This window comes from Strix aluco, chromosome 20, assembly GCF_031877795.1.
Source record: "Strix aluco isolate bStrAlu1 chromosome 20, bStrAlu1.hap1, whole genome shotgun sequence".
Classification (NCBI taxonomy): Eukaryota; Metazoa; Chordata; class Aves; order Strigiformes; family Strigidae; genus Strix; species Strix aluco.
Window position 1 is genome coordinate 9,998,986 of NC_133950.1, and position 17,412 is coordinate 10,016,397.

At 45.2% G+C, this 17,412-nt stretch overlaps 1 protein-coding gene across 3 annotated transcripts; it reads left to right on the forward strand.

The window, feature by feature from the left end:
- Nucleotides 1-1,041: 1,041 nt before the first annotated feature.
- DOLPP1 (dolichyldiphosphatase 1) lies at nucleotides 1,042-17,316 on the forward strand. Of its 3 annotated transcripts, XR_012625888.1 has the most exons (9): nucleotides 1,042-1,146; nucleotides 8,750-8,850; nucleotides 10,487-10,571; nucleotides 10,840-10,939; nucleotides 11,781-11,879; nucleotides 13,218-13,346; nucleotides 14,105-14,194; nucleotides 14,673-14,812; nucleotides 16,307-17,316. XR_012625888.1 is itself a non-coding variant. In XM_074846640.1 (8 exons), the coding sequence occupies exons 1-8, from the start codon at nucleotides 1,071-1,073 to the stop codon at nucleotides 14,707-14,709; spliced, it is 717 nt and encodes a 238-aa protein (XP_074702741.1). In that variant the 5' UTR covers nucleotides 1,042-1,070; the 3' UTR covers nucleotides 14,710-17,316. The 3 variants fall into 3 exon arrangements, 2 of the variants coding, with proteins under 2 accessions (XP_074702741.1, XP_074702742.1); XM_074846640.1 differs by having other exon boundaries at nucleotides 14,673-17,316; XM_074846641.1 differs by lacking the exon at nucleotides 11,781-11,879 and having other exon boundaries at nucleotides 14,673-17,316.
- Nucleotides 17,317-17,412: the final 96 nt, after the last annotated feature.

Below are 17,412 nucleotides of genomic sequence, written 5' to 3' on the forward strand. Positions count from 1 at the left end.
TTTTCAGTGGCCAGAGGTATTTTGGGGGAAGAAAAAGGAAAGGTATTACCTGGACCAGGTGGGGCCTGGCCTTTGCAGCACCTCTTAAAGAACATGCAGGGTAGCAGCAGCAGCATTCCGCTTTCGCTTGAGATTCGGGAAGGACCTTATTTCATGCGTTGTTTTCGCATGTCTGTGTTCACACAGGAGCTACTGGTCCTTTAGAGAGCTATAAAGGAGTTGTGGCTATCAAAATCCATCTTCTTCCTAGTGTTATTTTTTTTAAAAAAAAAAAAGCATTTTCAACAGCGCTTAGGCCTTTGTCAGTTAATCACTCCTGTGCAGGGGTGAGTAGCAATGTTATGCTTAGGCTAGTGCAATAATCCTGTTATGTAGTAGTATCTGTAGCAATACCATTTATAAAATGATTCCCTTCTTAAAACACATCTTTTCACCCTTGAAAAGGGTGACGAAGAGAGAAAGCTGGTTTGGTTCTTATTCATTGACAAGGGGGCAGAGGAGGAAGCGGCTCCTCCTCCCCTGCCCTCAGCGGCAGGAACACCCGCACCGCAGCAGGAGGCCGTGGGGCGACGGCAGGGAGGCGGTGAGGGGGCTCCTCCCGCGGGCACCGCGCCCCCCAGCTCCACAGCGGGGCACCCAGGGGCTGTCCCGGCGCGGGCAGGAGAAGCCATTTTAACCGCCAAGTCGCCAACAAGCCCCTTCCTCAGCCCCCCGAGCAGCCACCCCAGCGCCGCAGCTGATTGGCTAAGAGCTGGCGGCAATGGAAGATGCTGATTGGCTAATCTACATCGCTCCTTTCGCCAATGACGAAGGGCAATGGCGCCCGCCTTTCTTGCGATTGGCTTTCCCGCTACCTGCGCCCTCCTCCTATTGGGCACCGATGCTAGTTGGCTATTGGCTCCGCCGCTCCCCGGGTTGGATTTTTAATTGGGTGGCTGGGGGTTGGCCGGCGCCTCACCTGCCGCGCAGCGTCATTGGGCCGCCGCTCGCCGCGCCCCCGCCCATTGGTCGCACCGCCCCTTAAGCGCGTTCTGATTGGCCGCGGTGGCCCGGCCCGGTATCCGGGTAAGATGGCCGCAGTCGGAGAGTGCTCGCTCCCCGCTCCGTGGCGGCCGGTCTCCCTCACTCACGTCGAGTATCCCGCAGGTAAAACTCCGCTTCGCCCCCGCCCGGCTCCCCGGTGGCCGCCGCGCCGCTCTCCTGGGCGGGCCCCGCCCGCCGCTCCACGGCCCCCCTGAGGGCCGGGCTGGCAGCTGCCAAATAGTGAGCCATTGAGCGGCCGCCCTGAGGCGGCCGGGCGCGCGTGCGCTCTGGGGGCGGTGGGACTCGCTGCCGGATAGTGAGCCGCGGGGGGACTCGGCACTGCGCATGCGCCCTGGCGAGGCGCCGGGCTCCAGGGGCTGCCGAGCCCCAGGCGGGGAAGGGGGCTGGGGGGGCACGGCCGGGATGCGGCCCTGTCCCGCCGCTGAGGGGCCCCGGGGCCGCGCCTGCCCTCCCCTCCCCTCTTCACACCACTGCCTCGCCCCCCCTCCGCAGCCCCCAGGCATGCCTGGCCATGTGTGTCAACCCCTGGGCCTCGAGGTGCGGGCCCCACCCAGGGTGTGCCCGCTCCCCAGAGCCCCGGTGCCACCCCACAGGGGCTTGGTGGGGCCGGGTGTCCCCTCCCTGCCCTGCTGTTGGGTGTCTGGGTTGATGCTGGAGGTCTGCCTTGGTGTGTCAGAGGGCCAGCGGGCCCTGGTGTGCCCTCGTGGCATCCCAGGGAGCTGTGCAGTGGCAGGGTGGCCCTACCACTGAGGTGGGCTGTGGGAAATGCCCGGAGGACGACAGGCACAGGGCTTCCTGTAGGCCAGTGCTTGGTAAACGTTTGGATTTGGATACAGTCAGGGGTGAAGTGAGGAGTGCCTGTGTGCAGGGTGGGCTTCTCTAGCTGGGGCAGTGGTGTGATCCACTAAGGTCCTGTGCTGTGTCCCTGTGGCACTGCAGTGCCAGCAACCTGGCCCACGTTGAGGTAGGATGAAGCCCTGACCTACCAGTGTGCAAGAGCAAGTGGGTCTGTATTCAAATAGCGGCTGTCTAAGTAGTGTCTCATTAGTAACTGTGGTCTTTAGGAGCTCCTCTTCAGGTGCTTTGCACTGGGCTGGTTTTGGGCGAGATAGAAAAACTTATTTTTTTAGCTGCTTGTTGTAATCAAAGATAATAGAAAAAGCAGGGTGTGACGTGTCAGAGTTAATTGACGATCTGGTCAAAATCTAAATTTTGTGTTAACACTGTTCTCAATAGTTCTCCTAGCAAGTCCCTAACGTGCTGTGAAGTGTTGCTGTGTGTCCTGTTTCAATAGCTTGATTTTAGTTTCCGATGAAAGCTCCTCTCAGTAGTGTGCAATACCTAAAGCTTCTAAAGTGCTTTGGGATCTTCTGAGTTGAAAGTACCCATTTAGCCAGAAGACTTGAAATGTGGTAATGCTGAAAAGATCTGGTGCTGGAAATACATTATTTCTTGCCCCCTGCCCCTGTGTATGGCTGTTTTGTGGTTTTCTGTGATACTTTATGTGAAAGACGGCATTTCCTTTTCTGTCTTGCATTTTCCTTCATCCTGTACGTTCTTCTGCCATCCCCCTTCTCAAATATATTAATGTGACAGTTTGGGGGAGATGGGGGAATAATCTTTCCAGTAGTGCTGATATATTCATCTTTGTGTCTTATCTCTTTATCTGAACCTGGCAGTATACAGAGAGCATCCTCTGGACCATTTGTGGGATTGGTTTGGGAAATGGAGGTGGTTGAAATTTCTGCACAAGGGTTATCTGTCAGATCTTAAAGAATGTAACATCATGTGATTATTTTTTCTCAGCATTGAGTGCTTTTATACAGGCAAATGGAGAAGATGATCGTGTGGAGGGGGTAAATCACCACTGAGATTAGGGTTATGTGTTGAGGGGATGAACGCTGTGTTTGTCTCGGATAAAACATGATTATGGAAGTGGGAGAACAGGACTAAAACATTAGAACAGCTGGAGGTACAAAAGTTTCTTAATTTACTTTGGTCTAGAGAAATGAGTTGCAGTAATGTGGTAGGTCTGATACTTTTACTTAGATTTGAGGAGAGTTCTCTAACTTTATTTAGAAAGCTGTTTATGTTCTGTGTACAGCTTAAGTACAGGTCCATAAAGCTGCTAGGTAATGTATATTTATAAAATAGTGATGTTGGCAGTATGCTCAGCAGGTGGAGTTAATGTAGCCTTGTGCTGATAAGAGAGGGGTCAGAATGAGAAATAGATCCTGCTTTTACCAACATAAATTATTAAGCTCTCCTGGCATGTCATACACTGTAGTGTGGCAAATGTTGGCTTTTGCTCTTGGCTGATCCCAGAGACTGCTGGCCTGGAGCGTGGTGTGCTGAGCCCCTGTGGCAACCGGCTCTTAAAATCTCATGTCTTTATAAAGACTTGCAGTGCAGAGCTGCTGTCATCCCAACTTTCATCTGCCAAGAGTGATGGTCCCTCTTGCTGTGACCAGGTGAAAAGCAGTCACTGCTGATTTCTGTCTGACAGATGAAGCCCGTTCTTGGGCTTCTGCTTGTAATTGTGGAGAGAAGTGTATACAGAAGGGTGCTCATCCTCCCTGTCTTTATCTAATGTTTCTTTATCGATAGCTATATAGTGCAAAATGCCAAACACCCATCCTCACTGCTTGTGGGGCTGCTCAGTTCTCCAGGGCTTTCTGCAATGTCAACTTTGAGCAAGATCAAATGAAAACCAGCAGATGAACGCTGTGGTAGTTAACTGCAAACTGGTCTGAGTAATGGGATCTTGGAGACCTAACTGAAATACCACCCATAGTAAATGTCAAGATCAAACACGGAGAGAAGAAACCAGCAGTGGCACTGTTACTTGGCAGCGTGTTAAAGCATGCTGCTGAAGAGGACAGCCTTTAAAAACATCATTCTGATATTGCTTTCAGAAATGTTTGGTCCAGGAGCTTTTCAGATCAACAATTGTACTTTGGTGAGACCAAGGAATGATCTGGCGTAGTGTGGGGTTGCTGGCAGGTAGGCAGGAATAATCCTTTTTCTGTATGTCTTTCCAGTAATCAGCTGGTGATTGCATCAGGATTGTTAACTCCTTTGGTGGGTATATAAAAGCTCTGCCCTGAACAAGTCTAATTGCTCTTTGAACCCATTTCTGCTTTGGATCTCACAGTATCCTTGGCACCGAGCTTTGAAACTTAATGTGGTTGGTTGTTTCTTTTCTGCTTTTAAGTCCACTGCTCAGTAGTTTCATCACTCTCTCATGTGCAGTGAGAGGTAACAAGTGTTTGCTGTCCATTTCTCCATAACATTTATGACTTTGTAGAACTGGTGTATCCTCCATTTTCCTTTTTCAGCTGAAAGTCTGAGTTAATCAATATTTTCCAAATGGCTGCTGTTGCATACTTGTTATCTTTGTCCCCTTTCTATTTGCCTTTCTGTGTTTACTATTCCTTTTTAGATGGTGACACCAGAATTGCATAGTAAACTTTTGTAGTGCTGTAACAGTGACTTCTGTTTTGCTCTTAAGAACGTTTTCTTGTCTTTTTGACTGCTGCAGAGCATTGGATACTACTCTGAAGGTATTGGCTCACACTAAGCCTGAGGGGTTTTGTTTGATAACAACTCAACTAAATCATGTCATGTTGTGTGTATAATTAGGGTTGTTTTTTCCCGTATGCATTGCTTTGCATGGGATGACTTTGTGTTGCAGACTTAAAACTCATCTTCAGGGACTTCCTGTCTGTAGGGTGAGTTTCACTGGAGAAACACTGAGTTCCTGGTTTGTTTGGGTTTTTTATTATTATTTGGAGAAAAAACAAAAACCAAAAAACTTCCTCTCTTCAGTGCAGCTGGGATTCTTAATGCTCTGGGACTTTCTGGACCTCCTCTTCTCACGTTGGACAAATTCTTTAAGGAGAGAAACCTGGCGTGCCAAACCCTTTCTCTGCAGAACGACAGAGAATCTTCCTGTTTTCTCAGTTGGAAAAAAAGGTGTTTACTACAGTCGGGCAGCGTTGGAGAGGCAGGTGTGCGGAATCAAGCCGGTGAAAAGGTGCCTCGGAGCAAAGGTGCTCGTGCTGTGTGTGTACTTTGGCTCAGCAGTTCTCGTTGCTATTCGCTATCAGCACGTGTTGCTCCTATAGGAATGTTTGTTCTGATAACCCTCGCTGTGATTTCTGTTTAGGGTGGTAGCTCGCCAGTCAGGGCTCATCTTGTAGCTAAGTAATATCTGTTGAAAGAAGCCACTCAGTCGTTTGGCTTCTTTAATGCAAGGTTTTATGTTTAATCTTCCTGCAGGAGTTTCATGTCCGATGTGTGCTTTTTATGCTGTAATTTAAAGCCTCCTGAAGATATTTTTACTGTCCCACAGCTTGTGATATCAGGATATGTGCAAGTAGGGGAAATGACGATCCATCATGAATATTTACTGGTGTAAATGCCTGTGACACAGATACACCGCACGCTGTCTGTGCAACTTGCACTCATGCGTTTAGTCAAGAACATACGACCAGCAGCAGTGCCACAAATAGATGCTTCAATAGGAAGCAGTGGTGGCGGTGGTAAAGCTAGATCTTGCGGTAGGATGTGGTTAGAGTGCTGTTGATTCACATTTTTACATTATATACAGGTTAAGCTAATGTGGTAAAGCTGGGATATTTCCACTGAAAGAATGCTGGGTAAAATGTTGAATTGGAGCAGAAGTAGATGCTGAATGAAGGCTGAAAAAATAGTGTGCTTCTGAGCTATGTATAGTGTTTCACCTATTTATCTCTTGGGTGCCTAGAAATGAGGTAGTTGGGTTCTTTATTTTTGCCTCATGAGCCCCAAATGATGCTCAGGGGAGGCTGGACTTTGAAAAAGCAGAATTTAAAACAAAACAAAACCCAGGCTGTGTATTAAATAGATCTTCCTTTTGCATTTTTTCCAGATGTTTTGTCTCTGTTCTTACTGTTTGGAGGAATTGCTTTAAAATTCCCAAGTTTAGTAAAATGAAGAAAAATTAATTTTTATAAAAAGGCAGTGGGGGGGGATCTTGCTAGATCTGATTGGACTTCAAACTGTCGGCTCTCCTGCAAGTCCCCTTTCTCTGGGAATAAGTCTGTGAGCGCACTGGAGCGTGAGAGTAGATAGGAGTGACACAAGTAATCACGCTCTGAGGCCCCGGGAGCGCTGCGCGTGCTGGCCTTTCTCTCGCAGCTTGCTTTGCCTTCTTCACTGGGGATTTCCAATCATTTTGGAGCTGGCTTAGTTAGTGCAGCTCTGCCTTGAACCGCTAATCTAGTGAGTGCAGTTATGATGGCGTTTGTGAGTTCCTGGTGTAGCTCCCAGGGCATAGCAGAAGTGCCGCCTTCAGTTAGTGCGCAGCTATTTATTTGCCTCCTCCCCTAGAAAAAAAGTGGCTTCAGAATATGATTTTGTTTGATTGCTGTTAGCCGCAGTAATATGAAATATTATTAATGCTATCTCTGTTCTATTTTAAATGGACAGCTGAAATGTTTACAGAGCTATTATGTTAAGATTGAGTAAAGGATTGGTACTCTGCCTGCAGGCAGCATCTGGGAGCGATGGTTTCTGGTTCTCCGCTTCAGGTTCAAGTGTGTGTTGTGTGCTGGTGAAGTCTGTGTGGCTTGATTTATTGGGTATGTTATCATATAACATAATGGAGGATCTTGAGTTTGGTGCTGCTGATGCTATTTAAATTAAAAGACTACTTCTTTAAGTATTCTTCCACCATCTGCAGAAGAAATAGAACCCCCCTGAGAAGATAAACAATCTGGTTTGGTTTCTACTTGACAAAATTACGGCTTTTAGTCTTGAAGTGCTAAGCCTTTATGTACCACGGATTAACAGTGAATGATCTGAAACATGGCGATTCCTCGATGATGAGATACCTTTAGCTGGTAACACTGGAACTGAGATTATTGGAAAGTATTATGAAGGCTTTCAGGGTAGTTTTGATTATCTGGTGGCTTGTCTCATGAGTTCCCTCATCATTTAAGACAGGATTCATTTTGTTGAGAGTGTGTGATTTATGCAAAACCATAAGGGGCTTGATTCTCTATTGCCAGGTGACTGATGCTGTCACATCCACTTTGCATTACCATAATACATTGCTGTTCTGCTTTGGGAGCATTTGGAACCCACCTGATGCAAGGCAAACCTGCCATATGGTGCAAGAAAAGTTTCAAATTCAGTGTCTTCTAACACTTTTCAAGTTAAAACCAAAATAGAACCTCACTTCAGTGAAAACCCAGTATTCTTGTGGGTTTTGTCCTCCAACTCTTCCCAGTTTCACTGGTGTTGCAAACTAAAACTCCTGCAAGTAATCCTTGCTGACAATGTTGCTGGTTCCCAAATCTAACCCAGTCTGGAATTCAAGAGGGATCTGTGCACTGCACCTGAGGTAACCACAACTATGTGGCAAGAACATCAGCAGCGTGAACTTTGTAGCAGTGCAATAATTTTTTTTTATCCCTTCCAGTATTCAGAGGCTGAGGTTAAAGTCCATTTTGCCAAGTGCTGTTTTAAAATGTGGGTGCGTGGGCTGGGGAGACTCAGTATCTTGCAGTGGAATTGATCTAGGAATGAGTCCAATGCTCAGCCTTGCAGAGGCATCCTGTTTCCTTTTGAGAGGAGGGAGGAAGGATAAATTTATGTGGAGGCTGATCCTTTTGTATTCAGTGATGGGATGGAGAAGATCTAGTCTCTGAGAACCAATATAGGAAGTACCCCACCTCTGAAGTTGTTCACTGGGTTTATACCACATTTTTGCAGTGACTACTGTCTTTAAAGATTCTCTGGTAGATAGTTCTCACTCTCCAGATGTGAATTGCTGATCTTGGAGCAAAATTACTCTGGTAATATTTTGTTCTCTCGGAATTTATGCTGACATCTTCTCTCCAAATACTTTTGTGTGTGTCTTTTTTCAGGGAAGAGAGGCAAGAGAAACTTAGATCAAAATACATAGCTGTTTGCCTACTTCTGTATCTGTGATAGTTCAGGATGAAGGTTTTGAAGTACCTTATGACCTCATGTGGGGTCCCATTGCTGCTCCCCCATTCTCCCTGGGGGATAACTAGACTGTTAGCTGTTTGGGGCGGAAGCCCTAAGTCACTTCTGTGTGGTACAAGTGGGCTACCAGTTAGAAAGCAGAGTTTCCTTTTTTTTTCCCCTTTATCTCCTGCTATGTTTAACTGTTTATTTTCTCCCCATTTTGCTAATGCTAGTGTTCATGCAGACACATGGTGAGACTGATTAGGGAGCTGATCCAGCTGAAAACTAACCCATTTTAGTAAGGGGGTGGGAAAGGATTTGTTTGGGGAGTGTTTGCTGGTAATTGCTGGCAGAGGGATGCAATGTGAATGAGGGGGAGGGAAAGACGCTGCCTCTTTTGCGGCAGCCTGTGCTTATGTTGGATTAAAGTGACTCTGGGCCCACACCCATGGTCATTGTTGTAAATTGGCTGGCAGCAATCTCTGCTGAGGGATGCCAAGCTCCTCTCATCCCTGCTTTTGAACCTGCATGTAAGGACTGCTGTCTTCCTTGCCTCGGCTCCTCTGGGCTGGAGCAGCAGCAGCAGTCTGCAAAATGGAGACTTGCTGCAGTGCTGAGTTTGCCCCTCTGCTCTCAGTGATTCAGGGCACCAACTGACCCATGCTCTGGTGGCAGGCAAGTACCTGTGGAGTTCAAACTGATTTGTTTCTCTTGTTTGTTTCCCTAGGTGATTTCTCTGGTCAGCTTTTAGCTTATTTGAGTCTTGGTCCAATATTCATTATTGTTGGCTTTGTAACACTCATCATATTCAAGAGAGAGCTTCACACGGTGAGTCCTTCTCTCCCTTCTCAGCTTCTCCTTATGACAGAAGTCTTTTCCTTTGTCACCTGGTGCTCCTGTATTCACACTTCTTTTCCTCTCTTTAAAGAGTAAGCCTAGGTAAAGTGATCTTCCTGTCAAAGAACAGCAGGAGACACTTATCACCTGTACCAGGTTAAATGACTGCTTAGCCTTTGCTGACTTTCCTGTTACTCTGTGGTATGTTTTGGGCATTGCCTGCCCAAAAACTTCAAGGGAGATGTCTGAGGAACTAAAGCTGTTGCAGAGTGGGAACACTCCCAAGATCCAGTATGATCATAGCACTAGGAGGTTCCTGCAAGATGGGCAGCATATGCAGGAGATTGTGTCTGACTCAGTAGGATGTGCTTTCTTTGAACTACTGAGGCAGAAAAGGGATACAAAATAAAACCTGTAGACTCCCACGGGAGTGGATCCTTCTGTAAGGACTGCTTCCCAGCTGTGAATCAAATTCCAGGGACAGAAGAGACTTGCTTCTGTCCAAATGACCGATGAGGGACTTCTTAGAATACATGATACTACTTTCTGTCTGCTCTGACAGGTAGTGGGAAATCAGTGTCATGGATAAATTCCCTTTAGGAGGTATAAACCTCTTGTAACATTTGCCCTTGGTAAACAGACAAAATAGGGGCCAGTGAAAGGATTTTGGCAGCAGATTTCTAACATAGGGCCATGGTGTCATGGGAACCAGTAGCTTGGGAATGGGACTTGTAGGTTATTAAGCCAATGCTAACTAGGTGAGGCAGCTGTTAAGTTTTGGGAACCCAAAGGTTTCTCGTTGACCCAAAAGAGAATAAGCTAGAGTAACTATTGCACAAATCCATAAGGTTTTGAATACAGGGGCTTGTTAGGTGTTGGTAATGAGAGAAGTGTTGAGGTTGATTCCCAGTTCTTGATGTGGGAAGGCACCAGCTGGAGAGGGACTCTAGCTGGCTTGCAGCAGTCTGACCCGTAGCTCAGGACATAGAGTGAAAAAATTGCTTCATCATCTGGAATGGGACTGAGTGTTAAGGAGGCAGAGTATCATCACCAGCTGGGAATTTGATCACAGCAGCAGGACTAATTTAGAGGAGGTGTATGGACTATGGAATTAAAAAGTAAAAATAAATGCTACCAGTCTGGCTCAGTTCAGAATGTGACTTCATTTTAGACTGAAGACAGTGACCTCAAGACGAAAATGTTCATGGAGGAAAAAGTCAGAAAGCCTGAAAAGTCACCTTTTTAAAGCTATTTTCCCAAATAACAGTGTGGGCACTCCCCCTGTTGGTCGTCGGAGAAAGACAATCCCTCAAAACCCACCCTGTTCAAAAGCATCACTTTCTACACTTGGTGAAAGTATGCTAACAGAATTACTATACAGTGTCATTTTTGTCTCTGTGTATCATCTGCTGAAAAGCTGCAGGTACATAATGTGTTGCCAAATACACAAAGTGGGCTGAAAAAGAACTGCTTTTTTTCCTCCTTTCAATTTTGAAGCCGTTGGTTTTAACTCTAGTAGTCAAAAAAGAAAATTAGGAACATACGGCTTGGGGTTTTGTCAACAGAGAGAGCCTGGTAAGTAGATGGATCTTTTAGATAGGATGACACAGTTGTCTTGCCTTCACAGATCTCTTTCTTGGGAGGGCTGGCATTCAACGAGGGAGTGAACTGGTTAATAAAAAATGTAATCCGGGAGCCTCGGCCCTGCGAAGGTATGGTATGGCCCATTGGTGTCATGGTGTCGGTTGAGTTTTGAGTGGAATGCTAACTGGGGGGGGTTAGAGGGTATTTTCCCCTTTGCCTCATGTTGGCTTTGGATGTCTGGGTGTAAGAAGGCTGCCAGAGCCATCTGAGCAGAGACGTGTCCTGTGAACTCATGTGCACATACTGCAGCAGAGTGGTCTGGCTTCACATCTGGAGCGTTCCAGCTGCTATGTACAGAGTAGACCTTGACCATACTCTTTCTTCTTCTCTTCCCAGAAGCCCATTCAACAGTGACCACAAAATATGGGATGCCGTCCAGCCACTCCCAATTCATGTGGTTTTTCTCTGTCTATTCCTTTCTGTTCCTTTATTTAAGGTAAAAATTCAATGTCAGGTTTTGGCTGTTAATATGTTGAAACACCTGAAATAGATGGCTCCCTCGCTGTGTGCCACTTCGGTGGCATAATGGAATTAAATCTGAGGAATTGCACAATTCACTGTGGCTAGGGTGGATGAAGCATGTCTGTCTCAGGACTGTAGTTACCATTGCTGAAAACTGAAGGGTACGGGTGGGCCTCCTATGCCTGTCTGGGTACAGGTCTCCTGATTTGCTTTTTCTAAGCAGTGATGATCCACCAGTGTGAGGGAAGATGGGGGGGGAATAGGGAGGAGGAAAGAAGAGCTGCTTTCTCATGTGTCTACTCAGTTTTGTCAGTGGGGTTGTCTGCAATCTTTTAGATAATACCTGTTGCCCACTTGCATGACCTTTTAGTTCATCTCCCTTACCGAGTACTGGTTTTACATGCTGTGCTGTGCTTTTCTGAAATTCTCGCTGGGGCATGGCTCTGTCTTGTGGCTCCATGTGTGGAGGAAGGCAAAACTCACAGTTCCTCCTAGCTTTGTGGACGATGGAGGGACTCTGACGTCTTGGCTCCCTGTTGCATATGCTCAGCATGTGCCTTTCACATCACTTGCAGTAATTGTGAGCATTCTGCCTTCCATCACAGCAATCCCTGTTAACAGTTGGAGAGAGAGAAGTGTGGCTTTCTGACTTCTCTTTAACTGCTGCCTGTGGGACAGATTGCTGCTGGGATGGTATCGAGCTGCCCATGACCCCACTGGATTAGAGCTTTCCTAGGGTTTCAGAGATAGTGAGAACAGAGATAAGGACTGCTCAGCTCCCTGCCACTGTGCTAATGGCTCTCCATCTCTTTCAGAATGCACCAAACAAACAATGCGAGGTTTCTGGATTTACTATGGCGACATGTGCTGTCCATCTGCCTCGTCACAGTGGCTTTGCTAGTCTCATATAGTAGGTATGGAGCAATTGTTTGTCTTATGCTCTCATACAAGTCCTATGGCCTTTAGCAGCCAGCAGACCTGTCATTCTTTATCCTGCATTTCTGATGTAATTCTCGACGACTGCATTGTACAAGTCAGAGCTTTGCGGAAGTTGCCGTGTTGCCATGAGACCCTTCAGATAAGCGAAGGTGCTACACGTGTGGTGCTTCACAGGAGCATTTATAAAACCCAAGATCAGCTGAGCTTGTGCCAATTCCCCATCGGCTCTGTTGCCATGCTCTAGCCTCACTGCCTCGCCCTCTTTCCAGCACTAATCACGAAAGCCTTGCACCATGCCTTGACACACCAGTATCTGCAGCATGTGGATTGCTACAGTCGATCAATCTGATTGTTTTGCTTGAGCATTAGTTAATAAAAACATTTATAGCTGTTTGACTTGCAAGATTTAGTTGTATTAAGATGAATAAAGAAAATGAAGCTTTGATAATGTTTTTTTTCCCTTTAGTAGATTCAGGAAAAAAAAATACATACAAACACATAGAATGAGCTCCACTGATTGGAAACCAGACAAATTCAGGCTAGAAATAAGGCCATGTTTTCCACAGGAAAGTATTTACCTGTTGGCACAGTTGACTGTACACTACAGCTGATTCCTTATTCCTGGTTATTTTTAAAATTCTGACAGGGCAATTTCATAAGAGATATATGGTCTAATTCACACAAAAATTAATTTGAAGAAATCCAGTGGTCTGTGCTAGGCAAAGGGTCAGATAAGATGATCTTAATAGCTTTATGATAAATGAGTAAAAAGAATTTTGAATGTGACTCATGTAGCTCATGTGCACGGGTAACTTACCAGACCATTAGTACAGCTTTGTGAATGGCTGCAGTCACAGTAAGCACGCTGTGGTAGTGCAGCCTTCGTGCTGTCGCGTTTGAGAGCAGCAAAATCGTAACAAAAATGCTGTCTGTGTTCTTAAAAGCCTTTAAGCCCCAGCTTTGGTGGCTGGGAGGAGACTTGTCCCATTACTGGCTTTGGAAAAGTCTCTCATGGGAACCTACAGTAATAGTTGCTCAGCTAATCCAAAGGTAGATGAAGAAGAATGTGGAGGGTTATTGAATTATGCTCAAAGTAGAAGCGCTCTAAGGTGAAACTGCTGTAGGAGGGAGGACAGTTTTTCCCCACTTTTTTTTTTTTTCCAGATTTTTAATGAAAAAAGTAAAGATACCCACTTTTAACATCTGGAGGGTAACTTGCTCAGGATGTCTGAGGGTCCAGTGAAACATCAGCCCTTGAGTCGTGCCTCCTCTTGTTTTAACGTCTGTCTGGTGACTCTTCTCTTCCACTGCAGGGTTTATTTGCTTTACCACACCTGGAGCCAAGTCTTATATGGAGGTGTGGCAGGAAGCATTATGGCCATAGCCTGGTTTGCCTTCACACAAGAGATATTAACTCCTCTCTTCCCAAGGATAGCTGCATGGTAAGTCTCTTTATTCTGTGGAGGTTTCATTCCTGCAAGTCTGCATTCTGTGGGTTGTTGTTATGCTCATTAAATCAGTCCCTTGCAATGAGCTGGTAACTCAGGTGTAGTAGAATTGCCTGGCAAAAGAAAATTTTCCTAATCAATGGGTGTAAAAATTGTACCTTGCGTGTGAAGCAAAACAAATGTAAAGATACTTCAGTCTCTAAAACTTTAGTTGTAGCTGTGCAAGGCCTGGCTGTAAATGGGCTGCTCAAACTTGTATGAGCCACCAAAGTTACAGATGTTAGAAATGAGAATTCCTGGGTTCTGTTCCAGTTTTGCATGCTGACCGTTGTGTAACCTACTTGTTCCTCCATGTTTTCTTGTGCATGCGTATACAAAGGATCATATATCCATGCTTGATAGGGGTGGGGGAGAGAGGAACTTAAAGCAACTGTTACGTTTGTGAAGCCCTACTATGGCAGAGTGCTGGTGAAGCTTTTTGAGCAGAACAGGCCTTTCCTAATGAAGGTCTAATGACCTAGTGAAATTGGAAAGGCATTAAGTGTAATATAGCCTGGAAACATTGTATAAAGAAAGAAAAAAGAAGAGAGGTTTTTTGATTAAATTAACAAGGAGCCCTTTTCCCAGCCTGAAGGGCAATAGAACAGTAATGTTAAATCTAGAGCAGTTTCTGTGCCCTTTTTTTTAGTCAAAATTGTGGTGGGGAAAAAGTCTAATTGTTTCTCCCTTTCCATCACCTTGTCTCTTTCCAGGCCAATTTCAGAGTTCTTTTTAATCCGAGACACCAGCCTCATTCCTAACATCCTGTGGTTTGAATACACAGTCACGAGAGCAGAGGCAAGGTAAGTTTTACTGGGGGTGGAGGAGCTGCAGCTGGTTTGACTTGTCAAATGTAGTCATTAATTTATTTTCAAATATGTAGATAGTTGCTGCGGGTAGAATAGTACAGAGTAAAGAAATAACCAAGTTGTGTTTTAACTACTGCGTCTGGAAGGCGAGTCTGGAGAGTGTGAGATTAGAGAATGTTTCATTTAAATAGTATTTCAGCTCCCTAGCCCACGTTTTTTGCAAGCAATTGTTTATAATCTTGCATCCACATGTGAGCTTGTGCACGTTTAAGATACGGTGGGTGTTTGAGGACTGTAAGAGGTAGGAAGGCCTGGTCTCCCTGTAGAGTATGGTGGGGGCAGCTTTATTTTTGTGTGGAGCTAAGCAGAGCCTTACTTTTATCCTCCTATCTTTTGCCCCTGGTTTGCTGCAGTACCCTGTGGTAGGGTTGGGGCCACCTCTCTCAGCCTTCCCTCTGTGTTGCTGTTGCAGAAACAGACAGCGCAAGCTGGGTACGAAGCTCCAGTGACTCGAGAAGTGTGAGGACCAGAGTGCACGTTTTAACGGAGACAGACAAGAGCAGAGACCTGGGAGCAGCAAGGAGCCTTTTAACAGACGGACCAAAGGAACAGGCAGGGACCATACCCAAAACCTGAAAGCCTTTGCTCTGCTTTAGCAGCTAGCTGGATGCTCCCTGATGCATGTGGGACCGTGCAGGAGTAGAAACTCATTTTCAACACAGATGCACATTGCCGGTTGGAATGTACCATCATGTCTACGTCAGGGGAGGGGGGAGAAAATGCCTGGTGTCATGTTTGGGGGAGGGAAAACCAAAAATGAATCCTTTCTGTGACTTTTCTTTTTTTTTTTTTTTTTTTTTCAGCATGAAATATACACACTATTTATTTATTTTTTTAAATGGAACTATTGTTTTTGGGGTGGGTGAGGCATTGATTGTGTGTTTTGTTTTTGCTTTTTGTTTGGGTTTTTCTTTTTGGAAGAAGATGACAAAACTAATCTCAAGTTGATCATGCTTAATTAGGGCTTTTAATTTTAAAAAACTTCTTAAGAGGGAGGGGAACTAGGCTGGGGTGACCTAGGTGGAAGGGAGAGGAAGACTTTCTGTCCTTTCTGCAACCAGTTTGGGAGATTAAAATCAATTCCAACTGCACTTTGTACAGATAGAAAGAAAGACTAAAGATCTGGTTTTTAACACTAGTGACGGTTCTGCAGGGAAGCCTGCATGGATACCATTAAGGGGAGTGTGTGTGTAAAACAAAGGAAAAACTGAAATATACTGACTATTATTTTTTTTCTCACTGCTGCTCCTGTTGTGTAATTAGCAAGAGTGTCTTTCTCAAAATCTCTTCTAGGTGGCAAGATTATCATACGTATCTCACGTTGATTCCATCTCTTCCTTTATACTTTTATTACCTCAGGGTTGCTGTGATCTGTACAGCTTCTGTTGTTGTACTGAGTGTGCTACCGATGGCACTAGAAAGCCCATTGGTTATAAGCAGTGCTGCGCTCCAGTAAGAGTCAGCCCAAAGCCTTACAAAATTCAGTTGCTAGTCTCTGTCTTAAGCACTGGATTTTAATTTTTTTTTTTTCTGTTAAAGCTTAAGGGAGGGATTTTTTAAGAATGAACAAAGTGACAACCATAAATGATTAACAAGGCGAATAACTAATAACTAGCTCAGCTGCTGTCTGAATTATTTCTTGAAGAGTCCTGTTAGAGTCCAGCCATGAACTCAAGCAGTGAACTTGTCCTAGCAGAGACTCCTACCCAGTTATTACAGTGGCTTGGTTGGAGTTCTGCAGTAGTAACCTTGAATGCCGAACTCCTACAAGCAAGTTTTGCTTTCTGTCCTTCTTCCATTCTGATTCTTCGTCTGGCCAGTCAGCTCTCTGGCTGCTGTGTCTCTGTGGGAGTGTGCCTGCCATCTGTGTGTGCTGGTGATGCCTACAACTTCTGTGATCCATGAGTTAACCTGGCAAGGGCTATACTCAAAGTGCTTCAGGGCTGTGCATGGACACTTTCTGTATTTCTGGTATATAATGCAGCAGTTCAAGTGTAACTACGGAGAAGTATTTATTCAAAGCACAACTGACTTGAACTTTCACAGATAAAGGACAGCTTCTGAACTGGCTCAAAGGTCATCGGTGTGCCTTCGATGCAGTCATGTGAGCAGAGGTAAAATGACTGTCACATCTCGGTCTTGCTGCCTGTTTTACTATCTCCACTTTAACCAGACTCCTGCATTATAAAGCTGCTTGAAGTGAGATGTGTTTCTGTTCATCTTGATTATTTTTATTTTTTTTAAGTTTTCATCTGTGCCTGTTGCCATAGGAGTTTGTGTGTTCATATGGAGTGGGAGCTGCTGTAGAGAGTGTTGGACAACCAGAGTGTTAACTGTAGAAAGCAGTGATCCTGATCTAGGAGATCAGGAGTGGAGACTGTTTAAATTTCTGTGTTTAAGTAGCTATGGGTAGTAAACTAACTGTTTTCCATTGTTACAGCAAATACATTTTTTTTTTTTAAGAACTGTTTAATATTTGCGTAGCATGAGCAATCCTGTTAACATCTGAAGGACCTGAGCACTGGATCTGCTTTAATGGTGCATCAGAATAAAGAGGGATCTTGCAGCTTTCACAAGGACATTTGATCTGACTTAGAACAGCTCTACTAAAATGAGACAGGACATCAGATAGGCCACATGACATGGTGGTACCATATGTTTCAGTTTGAAAGCTGGTACTAATCACTTACATCTTGCAAAAACATTTATTTTCTCTTTATATCTCTTGTAAGTTAACTTACAAAACCAGAAGGGAGATCACAACTCTCTTCCCCAAGGACAAGGCTGGAAGAGGGGATTGTTTCAAGAGTGGCTAGCACTTCCCTAGCCTCTCTTAAGCTGTTATGACAGACTGCTGGAAAAACAGTATGTGGAAGCACCTGTTGAGAACTAGAGCATAGGGAAGAGGTTTCATCTCCTCATGGAGAGCAGTGTAATGTAAAAAGCTGTTCCACTTCATGTTGCCTTCAAACCCAAGCTTCCTACAGTAATTCTTAGGAGTAAGGGAGAAGAGCTCTTGTGAGACACTGTAATAAACTCTCCTCTGTTCTCTGTGAGTTGTTTGTAATCTGCATCTTCTGCCTACTTTTGCTGTACCTTTCCAGAAATCTTTGCAATACTTGATATAGTAGAAATTCCTTAGTGATCCCATG

What these genes read in the sequence shown, in the direction of transcription:
- DOLPP1 (XM_074846640.1), top strand. Translation starts at nt 1,071, where the DNA reads ATGGCCGCAGTCGGAGAGTGCTCGCTCCCCGCTCCGTGGCGGCCGGTC. An exon ending in TTTCTGTTCCTTTATTTAAG is followed by an intron (nt 10,940 to 11,780) that starts GTAAAAATTCAA and finishes CATCTCTTTCAG; the next exon opens with AATGCACCAAACAAACAATG. An exon ending in TTGCTAGTCTCATATAGTAG is followed by an intron (nt 11,880 to 13,217) that starts GTATGGAGCAAT and finishes CTTCCACTGCAG; the next exon opens with GGTTTATTTGCTTTACCACA.